This window comes from Vicugna pacos, chromosome 24, assembly GCF_048564905.1.
Source record: "Vicugna pacos chromosome 24, VicPac4, whole genome shotgun sequence".
NCBI lineage: Eukaryota > Metazoa > Chordata > Mammalia > Artiodactyla > Camelidae > Vicugna > Vicugna pacos.
The window spans coordinates 24,848,705-24,871,677 of record NC_133010.1 but is presented as its reverse complement, the minus strand read 5'-3'; the positions used below and the strand labels follow the sequence as shown (position 1 = coordinate 24,871,677).

General features: G+C 44.8%; 1 protein-coding gene across 2 annotated transcripts in view; it reads left to right on the top strand.

Moving 5' to 3' along the window:
- The window catches only part of LAMA1 (laminin subunit alpha 1), a 124,305-nt gene that overhangs the window by 95,706 nt on the left and 5,626 nt on the right, over nt 1-22,973 (top strand). For both annotated transcript variants that reach the window (XM_072949236.1, XM_072949237.1), the window contains 15 exons: nt 282-415; nt 1,266-1,416; nt 2,159-2,283; nt 6,520-6,670; nt 7,333-7,477; nt 7,966-8,107; nt 10,393-10,507; nt 10,695-10,865; nt 13,503-13,663; nt 14,483-14,668; nt 15,838-15,973; nt 17,276-17,388; nt 20,257-20,446; nt 20,985-21,143; nt 21,592-21,745. In XM_072949236.1, coding sequence (XP_072805337.1) covers nt 282-415; nt 1,266-1,416; nt 2,159-2,283; nt 6,520-6,670; nt 7,333-7,477; nt 7,966-8,107; nt 10,393-10,507; nt 10,695-10,865; nt 13,503-13,663; nt 14,483-14,668; nt 15,838-15,973; nt 17,276-17,388; nt 20,257-20,446; nt 20,985-21,143; nt 21,592-21,745 — 2,233 coding nt within the window. The remainder of the gene's footprint in view (nt 1-281; nt 416-1,265; nt 1,417-2,158; nt 2,284-6,519; nt 6,671-7,332; nt 7,478-7,965; nt 8,108-10,392; nt 10,508-10,694; nt 10,866-13,502; nt 13,664-14,482; nt 14,669-15,837; nt 15,974-17,275; nt 17,389-20,256; nt 20,447-20,984; nt 21,144-21,591; nt 21,746-22,973) is intronic.

Below are 22,973 nucleotides of genomic sequence, written 5' to 3'. Positions count from 1 at the left end.
AGAGCTCTGAACTTCATGGGAGGCCTCATGCAAGGCCATGCTGGTCAAGGGCGGTGGGGCACTGATGGCCGACGGCGGCCACCATTTCAGTACTCTGGGTCACCCTCCAGCTCCAGGGAGGGGAGCATTTAAAGACAAAGGAAGATCGTTCTGGGGTTTGTTGTTGTTTTTTTCTTTTTTAATAGAGAAAATGTCGTAAGAACTCATTCTTTAAAGTGTTTTGGTAGTCCTGCAAACAGTCTGGCACGTAAACTCATCCCAACTTGTACCCCACACCCCAGTCTGATTTCCTGGCAGTGGAGATGCGGCGAGGGAAAGTGGCCTTCCTCTGGGATTTGGGCTCCGGGTCAACACGCTTGGAATTTCCAGACTTCCCAATTGATGACAGCAAATGGCACAGCATCTATGTGACCAGGTAGCAGAGAACGTTTTCTCTGGGCATCTCTCTCTCTCTCAAACTGCATCTTATACGTAATTACATGTTTGTAACATCATAAAATCGTGTTTGAATTTCTGGGAAGTCAGACTGTTGTGAAGGAATACCTGGTTTAGATTAACTACAGAAATAAGCTTTTTTTTTTCATTATTAGCAAAAGAATAAACTTTGTTACCAAAACCAAAAATTAGAGGAAAGTTAAAAGTTTGTTATGTTTTGAATGTTAGGTCTAAGTCTAAGGCAGCCAGCCCAGGTCAGTGTTTTCTCCCCAGTGGAGGGGAGTCCAGGGCCGCACAGCACAGATGCCACGTGCCAGCCGTGGTACAAGTAGGAGAGGTCGGCAGGTGCAGGTACCGGTGCGAGGTGCATTTTCTCCCAATTCAGGCACAAAGCAGAATTCTTCCTTTCAGAGCTCCCCTCCAGAGGCAGCTACTACTGAGCAGCTTTAGGTATATCTTTCTTTTCACTTTTCTGTAATATTACAGTTCCTCGTTGATGTGTTGGGAATTTCTGATTTTTACTTGGTTATTTTTAAAAATGGGGTAGTAGTAAGGGCAGTAGACTGTTCCAAGTACATTTAGTCCATTATTTGTAACTATTTTAAGCAAGGAGGTAACATGATGGAATTTATGTTTTAGAAGGAATATTCCACGAGATTTTGGACTGTACACTAGGGGTTGGATGGGCAAGACTGGAAGCAGGGAGACCAGCTGGGGACGAGGGGAGAAGCAGCTGGAGGCTGCGTGTGAAACAGACGTGTGTGTACGTGGACTGACTTGTAATTCTGAAAGTGCTTTTTTTTTTTTTTGCAATTCTTTGTGACCCTTAGATTTGGAAACATTGGTTCATTGAGTGTAAAAGAAATGAGTGCATCTCAGAAGCCACCACCAAAAACAAGTAAATCCCCTGGAACAGCTAATATTCTGGATATAAACAATTCAACACTAATGTTTGTTGGAGGGCTTGGAGGACAGATCAAGGTAACCTGAACTTTCATCCAAACAGGACTCATCGCTGATCTCACCAATATATAAAACGAGTATGTTTAAATTTTTGAAGATACTCTAGGCAGCTCAAGATTTTCCTGTTTCTGTTATTTTGCTTAATCACAGTTCATCTGCAGAGTTAGACTGGTTTTTAAAGGCTCATGCTTGATAGTATAAATGGAAAAGAAGCCAATGGTTCATTTTCCTATTTGGGTTTTTCCCCCAATAATGAGAGAGGAAATTCAGTATTCCACATCAATTTCTGAAAACTTCCTTTATCTCTGTTCTCTAGTGGAAGACATACTAATTAGTGTCAGTGACAGAGCCCATCTTACATTTTATTAGACCAGGTATCCTCTCACCCAGTAACGCTGAGTCCCCTGGGCTTGGCTCAGTGCTCCGAAATGAGACAGGGTCTCAGGTCTTGCCAGGCCCTCAGCGCGGCCCGCAGCCCGCGGCCCCTGGGTGTCTGCTCGCTCACTTGTCACAGGGCCTTCTCTCCAGTCACCTTAGTGACTGAGACACCTCTGAGGTCTTGTCCTGCTGTCGTCATTGCATGATTCCAGTTCTTAACTGAAAGGAAGTCCAGTGATTACAAACTAGCTATTTTTCCGGATGCTGTTTTCTCAAAATTTTGGATCCATTAGATTTGGGCTCCCAAGGAGGAGTTCTGTGCACTTAAAGAACATATTCCTCTTGACCAAATCTATGTGCTCTGTGTTTCTGTTTACCTTAGAAATCTCCTGCTGTGAAGGTTACTCACTTTAAAGGCTGCATGGGAGATGCTCTCTTGAATGGACAGTCGATTGGCCTGTGGAACTACATTGAGAGGGAGGGGAAGTGCCACGGCTGCTTTGGAAGGTAACGTGCCCCGCGAGGAGCACAGGAGTCTAGGCTATTGTGTTAGTCTCTGAGAACCGTGCAAGGAACTTACGGGCACATGGAGGGCGGATAGTCTGTGATGTCGGGCATCTTACTGCCAAGGATACCACGCAGCCCACTTACCAACAGAAACATGGATATCACTTTTAACCCTTAAAAAGAAGTACTCTTTTTGCTGTGTCTTGTACTGTGTGTTTTAATCATGGATCATAAAACTGGCAAGCATCAGATACCTTCTCAAACTTCTGTCTCCAAGAGCCACAACTAAGCCTAGGGTAAGTCACCATGCATTTTTGTGTTGAAAACACCTCCGAGGATGAGGGGTTTTGTCTGTGCTGTCAGTTTTTATAGGTAAGTACTTTCTTATTCCCAAGTTCTATCATTCTAGAAACAAAATGCAAAATAGAAGGCGTTTAATATTGTAATCTCAGCAAGCACAATGCCCCCTTGATTACTTTCTAATAAAATAACCGCACTCCTGTGCATACAAGACCTGGTCTCTAGCACTTTGGTATTTAAGACAATAGGCCGCCTCTGCCGTTAGAGCAATGTGCCATCTGCTGTGATGGCTCCCGTCTGATGGGCCGCTCTGGCCAGACACATACCGGTAATTAACAGTGAGCTGGGACAAGGTCAGTTAAAAGCAATTCTCACTCCATTTAGAAACTCGTTCATTTTCACTGTCAAGTCTGTTTTCTCATACGGCCCACAGCTTGGGATTTTGTAGTTTAAACCTTTTATTTGCCACTCTCCTTCCTTAGCTTGCTTTAAAAGTCATGACCAGAAGCTTGGTTATTGGAGCCTTAGGACCAAAAAGAATACTGGGTTTGGAGTCTTACGTTTCTCAGGCTCCTGGCCCAGGTCTCCCACCAAATCTCTTGGTGACAACTTTGAATTGTAAGTCACTACACCTCACAAAGGCTTGTTTTTAATTCCAGAAAAGGAAAACAGTAATCATGCTTGTCTTACACACACCCCACAACTATAATGATGAACATGTAGCATGAGGTATATGAAAATACTTGCTAAATTTGAAACACTGCAGCAGTGTTCACCTCTGATCTCCCTGCAGTGATAGTCCGTTGCTTTTAAGGAAGATGTCTCAGGATTATTGTCTTGACAGTAATTATGTAAACTAAGGTTTTATAATTGGCAAATATAATCAGAAGTGATACTTCCACGTGGAACTTGGGGAGAGGGAGCATGCGCGTTGAGGCTTTCTGCTTGGTCACTTGCTAGCATGGAAGGAAGTCTTCCCAGCAGTTAAGTAACTAACATGAAAAATGCTGCAACCCCTGGACTGACCCCAGACCGTCAGTCTTGTAGAAAGTTGTAACAGATACTGAGTATTTCTCATATGGAAAATGTCCCCCTACTTCAGCTGTTACGACATCCCCGATTTTCATCAGTCGTTTTCAGAGTTATTCTAAGATAACTGACCTCAAATTGTAGTAGTGAGTGAACTCAGTGATTGCTGGCTCTTATTTTTTTTTTAATTTATATATATATTTTTTTTTTAATTGAAGTATAGTCAGTTTACAATATGTCAATTTCTGGTGTGCAGCACAATGCTTCAGTCATACATGAACATATATTCGTTTTCATATTCTTTTTCACCATAAGTTACTACAAGATACTGAATATAGTTCTCTGTGCTGTACAGTATGAACTTGTTATCTGTTTTATATATATTAGTATCTGCAAATCTCAAACTCCCAATTTATTCCTCCCCACCCCCTTCCCCCTTGGGTGACTGTAAGTTTGTTTTCTATGTCTGTGAGCCTGTTTATTTTATAGATAAGTTTGTCTTTTTTTTTTTAGATTCCATATATAAGTGATATCATATGGCATTTTTCTTTCTATTTCTGGCTCACTTAGAATGATGACCTCCAGGTCCAACCATGTTGCTGCAAATGGCATTATCTTTTCTTTTTGTGGCTGAGTAGTATTCCACTGTATAAATAAGACACAGCTTCTTTATCCAGTCATCTGTCGATGGACATTTAGGTTGCTTCCATTTCTTGGCTAATGTAAATAGTGCTGCTGTGAATACTGGGGTGTTATGTATCTTTTTGAATTAAGGTTCCCTCTGGATACATGCCCAGGGCTGGCTTTTCTCTTTTGTTGGAACAAAAAAGTCAGTTTTCTGTGTAGACACAGGATTTATTCTCCTTGAGAACTGCCCTCCCACCAGATGTCTACCCATTTCAGATGTTTGAAAGACGAAGGTTGCCATGGAGAAAAGGGGTTAATCCTGGAAGTGGTTTTTTTTGGTAGAGGGTTGCATGGAGCCAAATGGGTACTTTAGTACAAATTATCCCCATTCTCATGGTGAGAGCTTAGATCAGAGCCGTCTAGAGTCATGGGAATGAGAGCTGGGAGGGATGGCATCTGCCAGGCCTGCAGACTGCAGGGCTCCCCCCATAACTGCTGGGCACTAGAGGGGAGCCATCCGTGAGGTGCTGTGGTGGACCCTGCTGTCATTCGTCCTGACCTCTTACTCAGGCAGGGGCCTGGAGCTGCCTTCCTGTGGCCCAGCTGGACAAAGGTATCTGGGCTGACTGGAGAAGCACGTGGGCCTCATGTTATAGAAGGGGAGCCTGATCCACAAGGGCACAAGCCCTAGTAATCTGTTGCTGATCCTGGGGATGTGAGCCTTCTCAGGAGAACTGCCTTCTGTCGCGTTATTTGCATTCATCCCCCTCGGTGGCCATCTCACTAGAGCAGGCCCTGCTGAAGTAGGGAAGCAAAGATCCCACGTTCCTGAGAACAGAAAACTCATGAGCTCTCGTGGGGGGGGGGCATGTACAGTGGGACAGAACAGATTTCTGGAATTCTGTTTGAAACCTGGCTTCATCATTTTCTTGGTTGTGTTCTTGGAGAAGAAATTTAATCTTTGAGGCTCAGGTTTTAGTAGGAAAACGAGACCCTATTGAGGACCTCTGAGTGCAGCAGAATAATCCACACAAAAACGGAGTGCACATTTGCTGTGCACCAGGCACTCTTTAAAGAACTTTACATGTATTAAATCATGTACAGATTTTCCAGAGAGGTTCTATCTCTGTCCTTATCTTATAGATGAAGGGAATGAAGCACAGAGAGGTTATGTAACTTTTCCGAGGTCACACAGCTAGTAAGTTGGAGAGATGGGATTTGAACCCCAGCAGTCTCGTTCTAGAGTCTGAGTCCTCAGCCACGTGAAACTGGTCAGCCAAGAGAGAGAGCAATGGGGCAAGCTTCTAGGAGGCCAAAGATTTAAGAATTAAATAATGGAGAATTAGGCCCTAGTTTGTGTATGCAGAGTGCATTTAAGTTATACTTCCTTATAAGAGATCTCAAGACAGAAATGTTTAGAAAAAGCAGGCCTAGAGGAAACTATAAATTTGAAATCTCAGGTTTTACAAAGCAGTGCTATATTTTGTTTTGTTTTGTTAGTGGAAAAAATTTCATTTTTGGGTTATTCTGTCTCTGCTTAGAGATTTGGCACGGAGTCTGGTTATTACACGTTCAACTGGGAAAAGTACAAATGCATAATACCCCCCTAAAATCCAAGTTTCATTTTCAAGGCCTAAGATATTCCGGAAAAGTCCTTTTTAAACATAATGTTCCAGATGAAGTTACTTTGTACTTGAAGAGAAAAAGAAGTGCTGGGGTCCACAGTACATACCTGTGTTGTAAGCTCATCTTGCAGACTGTTTGTTAATGATCTTTTTGTAAAATGATCCTCCTGCTGCATTGGTATATATTTGTTTTCCATCATTAGGCCAGCTTAGCTGATGTATTAGTTAAAACCAGCAGAAGGTGATAAATACCAATATAAAAATTATTCTGAAAGCACTGGAAGTAAGAAAGGACAATAAAGAAGCTAGCTATTAAGGAACCTCAAAGTCACGTTAAAGGAAATTTGAACAAACAAAACCTGGCTGCTAAGTGGAAGCATTCATAGTAGTGATCCGTCTTTTGAGGAAGTGTCTTTCTAATGAAGTTTACACTGGCTACGTTACCTTTCTGTTCCTTGTAAAGCAACTGGGTGCTTGCCTTGCGCAATCTCACAGGGAGTGTGTTTTCAGACATTATGACTTAACACTTGTTATCAAATGATGGAAATGGCCGCTCCACCACGGCTGCTGTGAGGGAGAGCTCGGTAAATACACCATGTGTTCTCCTTAACTGCCTTCCTGAGAATGGCCTGTATTTCCCCTGCTCTGCTTGCAGCCCCCAGAATGAAGACGCGTCCTTCCACTTTGATGGGAGTGGGTACTCTGTCGTGGAGAAGATGCTCCGGGCTACTGTGACTCAGATAATTATGCTTTTCAGCACCTTTTCACCAAATGGGCTGCTTCTCTACCTGGCTTCAGATGGCACCGTAAGAATCTCTGCAGGGCACTGGGCCCTGCGGTGTACGTACAGTTGGGTTACTGTGGGGATATTTATGTTTAGTGATTTTATGCGCATATCCTAACATAATACATACAAACGTATGCCACACTATTTCCCCATGTTAAATTATTTATTATATTAATACAAATTCATTGAAGACCTCTGGAAAATACAGAAGAACTTCAAGTAGAAAATAGCCTTCCTGTTACTATAGGTATCAACTAAACATTTGTTATTAAGTTTTGAGCTGAAGTAAGATGTTTTGTTTTACTTACTCTAACCATGTGGCCTTGTCTGAATTCTGTCCCTGGAAGTTCACGTTCTTATTCTCATGTGCTGGTGCTTTTTCTCAGTCTTTGAGTTTTATTTCTACGACTGGCCCGTTTCTCAGTCTAAATGAAAAAGATACAGAGATCCCACTTGTCTTACTGCACTGTAGATTTTGTTAACTGTGAGTTTACCTCACGTATGTCTATGTACTATTCCAGCAAGCCTCTGTGGACACATGTAATTTCAGAGCTTAAGCCTCTGACTGCTGGGCCAGATCACGTGCTCTCAGTCTGACTGTAGGAGGTTTCCGCCATCCCTGACGTGAAGAGAAAGGGAATCTTGTGATAACAATGGACAACCATTTTCTCTTCTTTACAGAAAGACTTTTTATCCATCGAGCTGATTCAAGGCAGAGTTAGAGTTGCCGTTGACCTGGGTTCGGGGCCTCTCGCTCTTATTACAGACAGACGCTATAATAATGGAACCTGGTACAAAATTGCCTTCCAGCGAAACAGAAAGCAAGGTAAGTGCACAGACGGATGCACAGAATGTCCACTGCCCTCAAAGGAATAGAAATCTTTTCCAGAGTCAGTGGTCTTTTTTCACTTTAGCTTGCTGGGTATTCTTGAATGATATTCTAATCAAAAGCCACTATTTCCTTTGGAATACCAAGGACCAGAATTCACATCTTGCTGGAGGAATGTTGTAATTCTGTGTGTCTGTGGTTTCCAAGGGCATTACTTAACCTTAAATGCTACAGTGGAATCAAGGATCAAATTGAGTCTATTTTCTTTCACACACACCCTGCTACCATTTAGCACGTGTATTCTGGATTTACTGACTTTCGTACAGAGATTTTCATTTGTCCTTTAACAGTTAGGAGCACTCCCTGGTCAAATTTGCAGAATGTAAAAGATTGTCTTTGTAACTGAGCTCTGTTAGCAGAAGTCTGTGTTTTCTACTGCAGAAAGTGATTTTCACTTTCTTAACTATTCCTTCCATCTCCTCTAGGACTCCTAGCAGTTACTGACGCACAGAACCTTGGCTATAAAGAAACCAAGCAAGGGGAGACTCCAGGAGCATCTTCTGACCTCAATCGTCTCGATAAGGATCCAATTTACGTGGGTGGATTACCTAGGTCAAGAGTTGTGAGGTAGGATACCACGCTGCGGACTTTCCACGCCCCTAATTACAAACCGTCGTAGTTTCCATAACAAGGTCCCACAAACCAGGCAGTTTAAACATCAGAAATGTGTTCTCTCACAGCTCTGGAGGCTACAGTTCCAAAGTCAGTGTCCACTAAGCTGCTTCCTTCAGAGGGCTGTGAGAAAGAATCTGTTCCATGCTTGTCTCCAAGCTTCTGGCAGCTGCAGGCGCTGCTCAGCTTGTAGATGGCGGTGTGTCCGTGTGGACACACCGTCCTCCCTCCGTCTGTGTGTCTGTGTCCCAGTTTCCCCTTTCTGTAAGGACACAAGTCACACTGCATCAGGACCCACCCTGACGACCTCATCTTAACTTGATTACAACTGCAGAGACCCTACCTCCAAACAAGGTCACACTCCCCAGTACTGGGGAGGGACTTCAGTGCGTTGTGGGAGGACACAGTTTAACCCACAACATTCTGTTCTGAGTAACATGCCATATAACTGGGCTGTCAAGAAAGCCTTTTGCAGTAAAATTTATGATTTTCTATTTATTGCCCTTAGAACATCTAAAAATTGCTACTGTGCACTGTGTGGAGACCCCACTTTCCATCACACATCATCCTCCTGTCCAGACATTCCAGAGTAGTACCATCTCTTTGGCGGAAAAAAAAAAAAATGGTGCTTTCTACAGACTTACCTGGATTCCCTCTTCATGTGATTGGAATGACTAACCTGTATGTGACAGCTGAAAGACCAGCACCAGCAAGCTGGAGGAAAGACAGAGGAGAGATGCATGTTCATGTTCAGCTTTGGGACTTTAATAATTTACACAGACTTTCTGTGGTTGATTGTCCTCAGTTTTGTAATTCTGGACTGGGGACAAATTAAGCTCTAGGTTTCTTTCACACCATTAAAAAAAAAAGAAAAAAGAAAAAGGCACACATGGGCAGCAGTCAAGGCCACGTAGCCTCGGGGGTGGGGGTCACCAGGCGTCCAGACTGAGTCACTCAGCCCAGTGGTTTTCACATGCAGGTTTGTAGCAATACCTCACCTTCAAGCTGAGTTCATAAACAGAAGTGCAGCCACTCCAGTAACTAGGGGTTGAGCAGCCCAGAACCCACTTCCTGACGTACCCTCTGCTCCGCCAGGAATTCTGGGAGTTCCAAGGAGTGTGGTTTATAACCAGTCACCACCCCGGTCTTGGGAAGGAGCTCACCTGAACTTCAGGAGAGCTGCCCAGGTCTCAACCCTCCGCCAAGGCAGAGCCAGGACTGGAAGCCTGCCTCCTAGTCCCCGATTCCAGATGTCATTCCCTGACGTGGCGGCATCCTGGAGTTACAGGCTGTGTCTCGCCCGTCTGTGCCTCACCGCAGTGGCACGCGGTGCAGAGCCTGGGGAAAAGGACAGACTCCCTCTTCTAGGAAGACCTCTCAGATGACAGACTTTCATGATAGAAGGGTCTTGGGCATCAAGGCCAGACTCCTCACTTACAGTGGAAGAAACTGAGATTCAGAAAGGTTGAAATTTGCCCTAAATCATGTAGTTTCTTAATGGTCCACAGCTCATTGCTGAACACAGAAAAAAGAGATGCACCTCTAGCAGGAAACCATATTCCTGCAAAGTTCTCCTGTCACTAGCTGACGCTTCAGGGTGTAACCAGATGTTCAGTGATCTCCATAATTCAAAAATGGGAGCCTGACCACATTACAGCCTCACCTCAGCCAGCAGTGTGGCATATTCTGTCGAGAAAAATATGATATTGACTTAGAATCAAAGAAACAGGGTTGTGGAGACTCGCAGACTTCACTAAACGCAGTTCGTTCCTTCAGGACGAAGGGGTGTGGACAAGATGACTCCTCTCGTCATGTGATCCTAGGAAATAACCCTGCCCACACTAGTCCTCATGGGAAGTGAATGTCTGCTTTACGTGGAAACTAGATTATATAACTGATGTGCTATAATTTTCTTATGGCAGTGCACTGTCTTTCTCATAATTGGCCTGTGTTTTAGTGAGTATCTTTCAATTGTAATGACTATAATAGTTTCCCTTAAAATATTAAAGACACTTTTATCTCGGTAGCCATCTAGGTGGTCAGACTCACTAAATTTGGTAAGGAGAGCACTTGTTCAACCTGAAGTTCTCAGCATAGAGAACTCCTTCTTGGAGGCCTAGACACTTCTGCAGTGACACATGGAAAGAGATCTTCCTTATTTTTAGGTCTGTTTTTATTTCTTCTTTCAAAACTGGAACAAAATCCAAATGTTGTTGCTGTTCTCATGTCCTTCTGTATAGGAAAGGTGTCACCAGCAAAAGCTATGTGGGCTGTATCAAAAACCTGGAAATATCCAGATCGACCTTTGATTTACTCAGAAATTCCTATGGAGTGAGAAAAGGCTGTACACTGGAGGTGGGAAGTGTTTTATTAATACTGGGATGAGTTTCTACAAATGCTCACTGATTAACCAACATAATAAGGTAACAGGTTCCAAAATAGGGTGGGGGGTGAACAGACAAGAGACGGCGGGGAAACGGCAGCAGCCTCCGGTGTGGGAGACCATTTTACTTACTTCCTTTCTCGTTTCCTTTGTGACCAGCCTGTCCGAAGTGTTAGCTTCTTGAAAGGCGGCTACATGGAATTGCCACCCAAGTCTTTGTCACCAGAGTCGGAACTGTTGGCAACATTTGCCACCAAGAACAGCAGCGGCATCATCCTGGCTGCCCTGGGCCAGCACGGGGAGAAGCAGGGCCGTCGGCAGGCCCCTGGGGTAAGTGGCTCAAAGGCTCGGGAACCAGGAGCTCAGGAAGGAAATGGCTTCAGGAAACGCCGGATAGAAGATGACCTAGTTGTAGCATTTACTCTAGCTGTGTGCCTCGTTGTTTATGGGTGTGCATTTTTAATAATTACTGCTGAATGTCTTTCCCTTATGAATCATCCTTGTCCATCTTCCTTGTCCAGCTACTAAGAACACTTGCTGTCTGCCTCTAATTCTAACAGCATAGTGATACTGACCCTTTTCTCTGCTCAAACGTTATATATTACATCACTGTAAGATGTACAGACGGCTACATACAGTGGTCTTAATGAAGTACAAGCCACGCAGCTGCAATTCAGAGCACTACTCTCTGCTGTGCAAGATGCTTTACAGACACTGCCGTGTGGTGTCACAGCCACACTTCAGGGTGAAGGTGCCTTCCTCCGTTCTGCTAAGGGAGAAAGGGCTTCAGGGAGCCTGGTGAACCTGCACAAGGCCACGCAGCTGCTATTGCAGAGCCCGGCCTGGAACACCAACCTGCAGACTCTATAGAGGTCTACCAAGGGCAGCTTGGTTTACTGGCTCTACCGGTATTTTTTTCAAGTTGAGATAAAACGGGTTACTTTCATGTTGTATAAATTTTAAGTGAAATTTTCAGTGGCATTTAGTGCTTTCCAATGTTGTGAGGCCACCTTCTCTATCTAGTTCCAAAGCATTTCCTTCACCCACAGTGAAAGCCTCTGCCCGTTAAGCAGTCACTCCCCCCACCGCCACTTTCCCCAACCCCTGCGACCACCAGTCTTCTTTCTCTGTCTAGGAGTGACTTTACCGATTCTGTGTATTTCATATAAACGGACTCATACATGTGATCTTTTGTGTCTTTCACGTAGCATGTTTTCAAGGCCCATCCACACCGTAGCATGTACAGTCTGTCCTTTTTCACGGCCGAATGATACTGCACAGTATACACAGCATAATTTGTGGACATTAGGGGTTGTTTCTACGTTTTGACTGTCATGCATAATGCTGCTGTGACCATCCGCATACGAGGATCTGTTGGAGTACCTGTTTTCAATTCTTTTGGGTATTATACCTAGGTGTGGAATTGCTGGGTCATATGGGAATTCTCCATTTAAATTCTTGAGGAACCATCAACTGTTTTCCTGTCAATCTTAAGAGGACCTCCAGTAAATCAGAGTCTGCTACTAAGTCAGCAAAAAGGAACAGTGTAATCCAGTGCTGGCAAGGCTGTGTGAAACACTCCCATTCCAGTTCTGCCGGTGGACCTCTCTCAGGATAGCAAAAAGTATTAGGAGCTTTAAACATTTTCAAACCTTCAACTCTTTAATCCCATGTTTAGAAATCTTAGAAACAATTTCACAGGCAAAAGAAATAAAATAAAATGTTCACTATGTGTGATAATAAAAATTAGAAACGACCTAAATTTTTAACAATGAAGGACTAGATCCCACAATGAGATCCTACCTCACGCCAGGGAGCATGACTGCCATCAAAAAGACGAGAAATAACAAGTGCTCATGAGGATAAAAGGAAAGAGGACCCCTGTGTTCTGTGGGTAGGATGTAAACTGGTGCAGCCACTATGGAAAACAGTATGGAGGTTTCTCAAAAAATTAAAAACAGAACTATATGATCCAACAGCTCCACTTCTGGGTGTATATTTGAAAGAAATGAAATCACTATCTTGAGGAGATACCTGCACCCTTCTGTTTATTGCAGCATTATTTATAGTGATCAAGACATGGAAACAAACTGAATGTCTATCAATAGACAAATGAATAAAGAAGGTGTGGTATATATACAGTGGAATATTATTCAGCCATAAAGTAGAAGGCATTCCTACCATTTGCAACAACATGTATGAACCTTGAAGGTATTATTATGTTAAGTGAAACAAGTCAAACAGAGAAAGACAAATACTGTATGATCTCATTTATATGTGGAATCTTAAAAAAATCAAACTCATAGAAACAGAACAGACTGGTGGTTGCCAGAGCAGGGGCGGGGAGATGGGAGGGAAGTGGGTGAAGGGGATCAAAAGGTACAAATTTCCAGCTGTGAGATAAGTTCTGGGGGTGTAATGTACAGCCTGATGACTATAGTAACAATACCATATTGTATTTTTGAAAGATGCTGAGAGTAAGTGAATCTTAGAAGTTCTCATCACAAGGAAAAAAATCTTGCCTAACTGTGTGAGGTGATGGATGTTTGCTAAACTGATTGTGGTGATCATTTTGCAGTATTTATAAATATACAATTGTTATGTTGTATACCCAAAACTAATACAATGTTATATGTCAATTACATCTGAACAAAACTGGGGGAAAAGAGAAATAGATCAATGACTTACAGTGTGACTAGTTAGTACAGAATGCAGCAATACATAGTAAGTATGAAGACTGTCTAGGAATGGAAACCTTTGATATGGGTAGTGACAGTAGCAATAATGCAGAATGTAAACTATATAAGCAGATTAGAAAGTAACATACAAAGGTTAAAACAGTCATATTAGGTGGTGATATTCTTAAGAAATTGCTTCCTTGGTGCTAATATTCCCACATGACCTTCATAAGATGATACTACTTTAAATCACACAGTAATGTCTTTTCTATGGGAATTCTCTGTGCAGTCTTCCCAGCCCTTCCTTTGCATCACGCTAATTGAAGGCCACATTGAAGTGCATGTTAATCCTGGGGACGGAACCAGCCTGAGAAGAGCTCTCCTGCATGCCCCCACGGGCACATTCGGTGACGGCCAAGAGCATTCCATCTCCTTGATAAGGAGCGGGAGGTATGAAGGCGCCCCAGTAGGAGGCTTGTTTGGTGCTCTCTGCAGTGAGATGACTGGCATAATTAGTATGATGTCATTAGCATTCAGTTTTTGTAGTTCCAAGACAATTCTAGAAGCTTGCTAGACACCTCCTTGGAAATCTGCTTTGCAATATTTGCAGAATTTTCATAAATGAACAATCTTAACCCTGCCATTTTCTGGGTCCAGCGTAAATTTTATTTTTGTTGTAATAATTCCGTGTCAAATAGTATTATAATATTAGTAAATAGTGTGTGTATGTGTGTATATATATATATACACACTATGCTATATACTGTATATACACACTATATATAAATATGTATACTATTTACTAATGCTATATATAGTGATATACATATAGTGATGGATGTTTATATTTTACATATATATATATATAAAATAATGAATGGTAAAACAGTAAATAGCATAGTTAACAGTAAAGTGTAAACAGTGAAATAGTAAATAGTATTATTTCAACATTCCTATATATTTCCTTCTAAACCTACAGACCAACTGTTTTAGAAAGCACACATGGGTATTTTGTCAGGTAAAGAAGTAAAAGATACTCTCCAAAAAGCAGTTGAACTCAATAATACTTAATCACATTCCATTCACTGTTGGAGAATGTTCAGCCTAAGTTTTAATTTTCAAGAATCACCTTTTTATTCACACACACGTTAAATTTTATCTTCAGGAACCTCTTTATTATTCAGCAAGAATTCGCTGGAATTAGATAATAAAGCGGACAGTTAGTGTTTCATTACATTTAAAAACTTATTTTCTCCTTTAACCTTTTAGAATTATCACTGTACAACTGGATGAGACAACTCCTGTGGAAATGAAGTTAGGCCCAGCAGCAGAAGGCAGGACAATAAACGTGTCCAACCTCTACATCGGGGGGGTTCCAGCAGGCGAGGGGACCCCCATGCTCAAGATGAGAAGCTCATTCCATGGCTGTATCCGAAACCTGATCTGGAACTTGGAGTAAGTGTGCCTGTGCTCTCGGTGTGGTTCTGCCCTTCCTGATCTCCTAATGCCAAGTACTGACACCAATCTGCAACCTAACTTTATGGTTCGAGATGCACTTTATGATTCTTTCTGTCTTGAGCTCAATGCTTTAAAGGAGACTTTACTAGGCTACTTGCAGCTTCAGGTTTTTAGTGGCTTCTCCTGAAACAATTACTATTTTCCAAAAACTCCCATGTGGAGCTGACCACGAGGAAGGGCAGCACACGTGCCCACGGGCATTTATTTCCTCACTCCCCCACTGCCTGTGGTCAGCATGCTGGGGCAGACAAGCTGTGCTCTGACCTGGGGTCGTGGGAGCAGGATCTGCACAGGAGAAACTGGACGTGAGTCAAGTGTCAGGAGATTGAGGATCCTCCCTCTCGCCTGTGACCTTGAGCAAGGGCTTAGATGTTTTACAGTCGTAGTGTCCTTTGTACAGTAACCTCTTAGGAGTCCTTGACATTTAAAAAAATAGAACATCGTCTTGGGTTTCAACACAATGATGATGCCAGAGCCTTGGCTCAGTTATCTGTGCAGTTGATATATTTATTCATCCAGTTGTTTGTTTATTAATTAAGCATCTTCTGCTCCTGAAAGCCTTGAGGCTGGGAATCTGACAGGGCAGAAATGTCTATGTGCTGTTCACAGCCACATCCTCAGAAAATGCCAACAAGGGACAGACAGGGGACATGTTGTAGAGTAAAGGGACTTAGGACAAGCGTAGTTCATGACTTCCTGGCAAAGGGAAACCTCTGAGAAAGAAGTCAGTGTTCCACTGAGGCCACTGTGCAGCACTGAGAGCCAGAGCCGGAATCTCGCCCTAGGCAACCTGACCAAGGCTGCGGGAGGAGGTGACAGCATCTAAGCTGACTCCTGAGGGACACTCGGGAATGGCCAGGTGGACACAGGGGATGGGCTGGGGGCTGAAGGAAAGGGGGTCGGGGGCTACCATTTCAGGCAGAAGAATCAAGAGATTACATAAGGTAGGATATAAGGACTTCTAGTTACTGTAGTAGATGGTCAATTTGGTTACTCTGAAAGTATTAATATTTTTAATGGATTTTATATTTTCAATAATCAAATAACCTTGGTTCATGTGTTGCCCTGTAATATCTTCATTAATTTTGGAAACACTTTGCACCTAGACTTTTGGATTTCACTAGTGCCACTGGCTATGAGCAAGTGGACTTGGACACCTGCCTGCTCTCAGAAAGGCCGAAGCTGGTTCTTCATGAAGAGGATGGTGAACTCCCGCCAGAGCCCCAGCCTTTACCAAGTCCAGTAAGAAAGGCTTGCTCTAACTATATAATTCAGGTCCAGGAGGAAAAAAAAGGAGCACCACCCAGAGGAAATGAAAATAGGGGCCTCGTTAGAAAGGTGTCGGGCAAGCTGCAGGAGCACACTGGAGCCATGATGCGGGGGGAGAGGGGTGCTGCCTGGCCCAGAAGCCGGGCTGCCCAGGGTCTGAGCAGAGAGGGTCTCCTGGTGGGCACTGGAGCGCAGGGAAGACAGGCCCTGCCAGGGGGGCAGGAGGGAGGGAGAAACACTTGGCTTCTCCCATTCAACCTCCAGCCTCCCAGCACTGCCTTCCATTGGCTGGGAGAACCAGCTGGAAACCACTTTCCAGAGGAGCCTGGAAAGAGTCCCGGGCTCATCACTGTGATGAGAAGCAGGGCAGAGACACCTTGCAGGGGCATGGCACAGCATCCCGACTGCTCGCTGCAATGCTCGGGCGCCTCATGGCTGCCATACAGCAAACTTTGGGGCAAAGTCTCTATAAAGATTATCACTGCGGATTTAGAGACGTGAGATTAAGTATTTATGTAAGCCATTGTGCATATCATTGTTGCTTTGAAAAAAAATTTAATTCATCTAGAAAAGGCCAGTGTTGACCAAATATTTTTAACAGCAGACATTGTTAATTTTCAGTTTTTTCCCCTTTTTCTGATCTCTTGGTTGAAAGTGTGCCCTCCAATTATTTAGATATTTATGGCATAGTCACGCAAAAGCAGCACCTTCCGAGCAGGACCCATCTTTGAGTTCAGGACCCTTGTCTTGGTAGCATCTGTCCACTCAAGCTGGAAAACTGGGTCTGAGGCCTCATGTTGTCTGGAGTCAGGTCACCCGCCCCTCCAGCCCAGCTCCCCCTGGCTGTACCTTGCTCCTGTCCGGGAGGAGCCAGCTCAGCCCGTCACCTGTGGGCATTTAGTTTCCTGGTGTTAGTGCTCTAGCTGCTCCTGAAGCCACAGACATCCTCAGGCCCTTCCCAGAGTGAGGGTTTCAGGGGGACAGAGGGCAGAGCAAGGCCTCTGCTCCTTAGGCCAGATGAAAATTCATGGGAATTTAGGTGACCTTCAGTGGGACTGAGGTGGAAAACAAAAGCTCTAATTGCTTTCTCAGAGAGAGAACGGGATGTCGAGTAAATTGCTGAAAAAGCCAAAAAAGGTGAAATCAGTACAAACATGTTTCGTTGTAGGTGCTCTGACACAATTGCTTCTGAGATGTTTTCTTCATGGAAAAATGTGGCTCTGTTAGCGGGGGTCCTGGCCGTGGGTGGCTGAGAGCCATGTGCATGTCTTACAGGGACTGTGTGCCGTGGACAGAGCCCCGGAGTACGTCCCCAACGCCCACCAGTTCGGCCTCACAGAAGGCAGCCACTTCCTGCTGCCCTTTAATCAGCTGGCTGTCAGAAGGAGGTAGGCATTGCTCTTAAGTCCTCATGTGGCATCTCGTTGCTAGGTGAATCCAGGAGGTATTTTTCAGCAATGGGTCTTTTCCAGAAGAAGCTTTTCGTGTTTTATTATGAAATGTTCAACTTGCCACCAAATGGCAGCAGGGAGAAGGCAGAGAGGAATGCACAGCTTCTGTGCAGATCAGATGATAAAACGTGGTTAAGGGGGTGGGGGGATCCCGAGGTTCAGCCCCTCTTGATGATGGCTGGTTGCTGCCTCTCTGTGTGCATGTAGTTTCCTCTAAAATCACTCTTCCTTCTGGAAGTCCCAAGACTCCTGGATCTATCACCTGGACCTTGAACCCCAGTCTACAGTCAGCATTCACTGATCTGATGAAACTGTCTATCCAGACTCTTTCACTGTGCCTTCCAAAATTCCTGGTCCACACCCACACCAGTCCGCATGTTCCCTCTGGCCCTCATACCTGCCTGTCCCAGGTGCCCTTCTTCCTTCAGTGAAGCAGGCTCACATCCCAGGGATCTCATGGCCAATGTGCCTCAGGGCTCCACAGCCCTCCTGTCTCCTCCTGGGACTCTCCAGCCTCTGCAGCTGATGCCTTCAGCTCTGCACCACAAGAGGTCCTCTGAGATCACTGCCCCACCACAGATCCTGGCTCAATGTCTTTTCTTTGCGTCTCCTGCCATCTTTCCCCATGAGTTCAGCAACTACCCAACACCTGATCTTCAAGGTCCCCTGGCTCCGATTTGTCAGAGGTCTTTTCCTCCCTCCTCCCCAGCCACCCTCTCCCCATAGTCATACCCTTGTGTACTTAGGAGTATCCATGCCACCTCCACCATCTCTACTTTAAGCATCCTATTAACCGACCTCTTCCTCCTCCAGCAGATCCTCAACTGCATCAAGACCTCTAAGCCCCTGTGCTCTCTCACCATCATCGCCCCTGTCTCTAGCTCCCACCACACAATGTATCCCCTTAACCAGGTAGTCCTGATGCCATTATCACAGGTGTTCCTTTGTAACCCCCCTTAACCCTCTCATCTCTTCCATCAGGACCCAGGTATAACCCACACTGGGCCTAATTTATGCCAGAACTTGAGCTGGTGGTCAGGGCTGCAGAAATGCATCTCTTTCCTACCTGGTTTGACTTTAATGCTGTGGCCACAGACCTCAGATGGAGCCTCCAAACTCTGAATGTAGAGGGAGCCAATACACTTCTCTAATATGGTCACATTTTTTAATAGCTTCTCCTCTTATCTCAAAACTCTTTGCAACCCCATCCTCCCTTCATGCCCAGAAGCTGACTTGCATCCTTGAGAAGAGCGAGCCTATTCATCTGTCCAGCACCAAAAAGAGCTCCCGCCTTTGTCCCCAACCCTCTTCCTTCCTTCTTGTCTCCTTGTCTTCCCCCTTGCTTGCCCTCCGGAGCCATCACCTCTCTCCTCTCCAGAACCTGGGCAGCATCTGTTTCTCCCTCTTTCACACACGATCTCCATCAGCACACCAGAAGAATCACCACCAGCCCCCGTCACTATCAGTGAGGGTAAGAGGAGCGAACACTTGTGCCAGAGACTGTCTCAGGACTTTACACACATACCCCAACTTAGTCCTCATAAATACCCTGTGAGGAAGGTGTTCTCTTCATTTTATAGACTAGGAAGCTGAGACACAGGCTCAGACTCACACCGCGGAGCGAGGGCCCAGAATCTTTGTGACTGCTGTGCCTACTTCCTGTCTAGGAGTTTCTAGCTTTTAAAACAGAAACTCCCAGGAGACTCCAACCCCACCCCACCCAGCACCCGGCTCTGCTGCACAGTAAGACTTCTTGAAAGAGTTGCCTCACGTGGCTGGCTGTCTTTCCTTAACTTCCACTCTGTCCCCTTTCCACCCAGTCCGCCTCTCCTCCCTTCTCGCCAGCCATCTGAGACCTGCTGCAGCCAAGTCCATGGTGCCATCTCTGCAGGGCCCTCGGCAGCATCAGCCCAAACCTACTAGAGCTTTTTTTGTTGTTGTTGTTCCCTTCACTCTCCAAATTCAGTCCTTCAGCAAGTCCTGCTGCTTCTTTGTCCAAAACGCTTATATTTAGTTCATCTCCCAGTCACCCTGGTCTGAGCCACCGCCTGGTCTCTGTGGACTCCTGCTAGCAGCCTGGCCCTGTCTGATTTGTTCTTCACATCAGAGGTCCTTTTATAGATATAAATCCAGCCATGCACACCCCTCCTTATTAAAACCCTCCTGTGACCTCCCACCGCACTTACAGTAAAATTCAAATACTGCCTCCCAGGCCCCCGCATCCTCAAGGATAGAGCCATGCTCTCCTGTCCCCATCTCTGTGCACCTTAGTGACACTGCCCTTCCTTCTGCGGAAGGACACCTTCCCTCCATCCTGACATGTGGCCCCTGTGGGGATTCCTGGCTGACCACCACACTCAAGCCCTTGTTTTCACATACTCTGTACTGTCTGAAAACAAAATGTAGGGCTTTACTGTGGAGCCTTATGAGGCTAGGTCCTGCCTTTCATTTGGGTCTCAGAAATACCATCTTTCAGAGTTGTCTCCCTGACTATGTAACAAAACCACCAATGGTCCCTCCGTGACCCAACTTTAACTCTGACATGTCTCTAGTATTAGTTTCACTGGGGAAGGGCCTTCCTCTGTTTACTGCTTGACCCTCTGTTCCTAGACTAGTTCCTGGCAGATGGACGTCTGTATTACCATGAGTTGAATGAACAGACGGATAAGTGAAGGAAGGGATGAATGACCTGAGATGTTAAATATAAATGTTGAACAATTAATGGGTTCTTTCTTTGCAGTTATTTTAAAGAGTAAAAGTGAAAGCATATTCCTTTCTGCGGGCTGAGCTCTTGTTTCCCTCCAGGCTCTCGGTTCAGCTAAGAATCCGAACATTCGCCTCCAGCGGCCTGATTTACTACACGGCTCACCAGAACCAGGTGGATTACGCTGCTCTCCAGCTGCACGAGGGCCGCCTCCACTTCATGTTTGACCTTGGGAAGGGCCGGACCAAGGTCTCGCACCCTGCTCTGCTCAGTGACGGCCAGTGGCACACGGTGCGCTCTCAGGAAACGTGATTGCTCGTTCCAAGTTTCCTTCCGCCCGTCCCTTGCGTCTGCTCCACTCCGAGGAAGTGGGATTACTCCCTTTGATTCCTAGCTTGCTTTGCGTCTGGTATCTGCCTCCTTGCAGGCAGGGACCTTTTCTGCTTCTTGAAATATCCCCAGGGCCTCGCTTGCTCAGTGCCTGACACCTAGCAGGCACTCAGCAAACACTGGTAGAATGAATGAAAGGTACCAAAAACATTCTCGATCTGACTAGAAGTAAATCAAGCCCACGAGTGGTAAGAATGGGCTGAAGCTGACATCGCAACGTTTGTGATCTTAGAACCAGGACTCGGAGCATGTTCTTCGGAGCCACTTCACCTGTGCCAGCTCCAGGCTCAGCCTCCTCTCAAACCAACTGTGAAAACCTGAGCCATCCTTTAAGATTTCACTCAGGTTATTACTGCTATAGTGAACAGATGTTGCAAACCAACATCTGTTAGTTTTCTCACATTCCTTAGAAATTACGCATGTTTCCATTTTGCTCTAGGTCAAGACAGAATACTTTAAAAAGAAGGGCTTCATGATGGTTGACAACCAGGAGTCTGCCATGGTAACCACGGTGGGAGATGCTACCACGCTGGATGTGGAAGGAAAGCTGTACCTAGGAGGCCTTCCCTCTGAGTACAGGGCCAGGAACATTGGGAATGTAAGCAGCATTTTCTCCACGGGCCCATTCTGCCTTTATTGAGGTTTTGGAATATATTTATGTTTGTGTTTAAATTATCCTGTTTGGGCCTGGGGCTTGGCTGCAAGAGGCAAACCTTTCAAACCATGGCCCTAAATCAAGTGTTGGGTTTTCTCCTTGAAGCCTGACTAGCCTTCCTGCCTGTTACTTAATGAAGATTTACATTTCCTTTTCCACAGTCACTTAACCCTATTACAATTCAGGAAACTCCAGCAAATTTGTATTTGTAGATTATAATAGAAAAACTCTTTTACTGCATTATAATAGGTTTAGGTTAGACAGTGAAGTATTGTGACAATTAGATTTTAAAACTGATAGTATTTTAATGTTTTGTTGAAGGTTAGGAAAAATTTGTGCTTCCCCATCTTGGTGTTCTCACCCTCATCTACTCTCATGTCACTTGGCTTAGGTCACCCACAGCATCCCTGCTTGCATTGGGGAGGTGACAGTAAATGGCAAACAGCTGGGCAAGGACAATGCAGAGTCTGCATTTGCAGTCAGCAGGTGCTATGCTGCAGCTCAGAAAGGAACTTTCTTTGAAGGAAGTGGATATGCAGCCCTTGGTATGTATTATCAACAAGCTGGAAAGAAATCTTGGGAATTCACCTGCACTCTGAGATGATACGGATCCAAGAACTATATGATAGGACGGGACCCACTGAACTAGTTAGTTGCAGTAAGACCACATTTCCTTAACTGTTCCAGCGTATTCTGATTTCTCAGCTTCTAGTGGAAAAGCCTGCTGACCTGTGGTATCCAGATAGCTGCCTCCCACCAGGAGTGGTGCTGCTCCTGACAGAGGGCAACGTGCAGTGCTGGTTTCATCTGTACTTTCCCCAAATTTATGCAAGGCATGCATGCTCTCACTGTCCAAGGTAATAAAGGCCTTGGCATTAAAAATCCGGAACATAAAATGTCTAAACCAGTCAGCCAAATGCAAGTCAAATTTGATGAAGAAGTTAACTTCATTTAGATTGTTGAAATATTAATCAGTTATACGTAGGGTAATTTAACTCTCTAAAATGCCTTAAACTCCTCAAGACTTAGATCTAGCCCTTGTAACATATCTTACATTCTCTCCCCTTTTTAGAAGCTTCATTTGCTGGTTAACTTACCGTCTGTACTCAGAGCCATGCTCCAGGCTCCTGTTCTGCTTTGTATCAGAGGGAACTAATTTCTGGGCTTCTTTGCCCTGGGGCTTCCAGGAAGGCTCCAATGGAAGGCTAGGGATGCGAGTGGGAAGGGGAAACACTAGCAGGATTCTCTCCTTCACTGTGTGCTTCCAAACTCTAGTAACACCAGCTTCTCCCATTTTTCCCTCGGCCCTGGGCGTAGTAACAACTACCTCCTATTGCTAATATCCCCTATTATGTCACTTTTTTTAAACACCTGAATAAAAATTCAATTAAAACACCACTTAAAAAAAAAAAAGCCCAGTGTGGACTCTAAGGCACTCAGCAAAAGATGACAAAGCCAGTAAGTAGCTACTGGGAAAATAAAGTGCACTGTTCCTGGGTAGACGATGAAGGGATTATATGGCTCAAATCCCTTTTGATTTTTTTACCTGTGTGGCTCTAGATGAGAGACTGTTCCTGCTGCAGCTTTACTCAGGTTTCGCCCAGCTGACTCTGTCTTTAAAAGCATGGCTTCATCTTACAGATGTGCGAGCTGAGGCGCAGCGGGTGGAAGTGACTTGTTAGTCATTCCCAAAGTGGAGCCAGGTCTCTTGAACCTCATTCAGAAGCCCCAAAGCCCAAACAGCCCGCCAGCCCTTGGCCTTTCTGAGCCTGG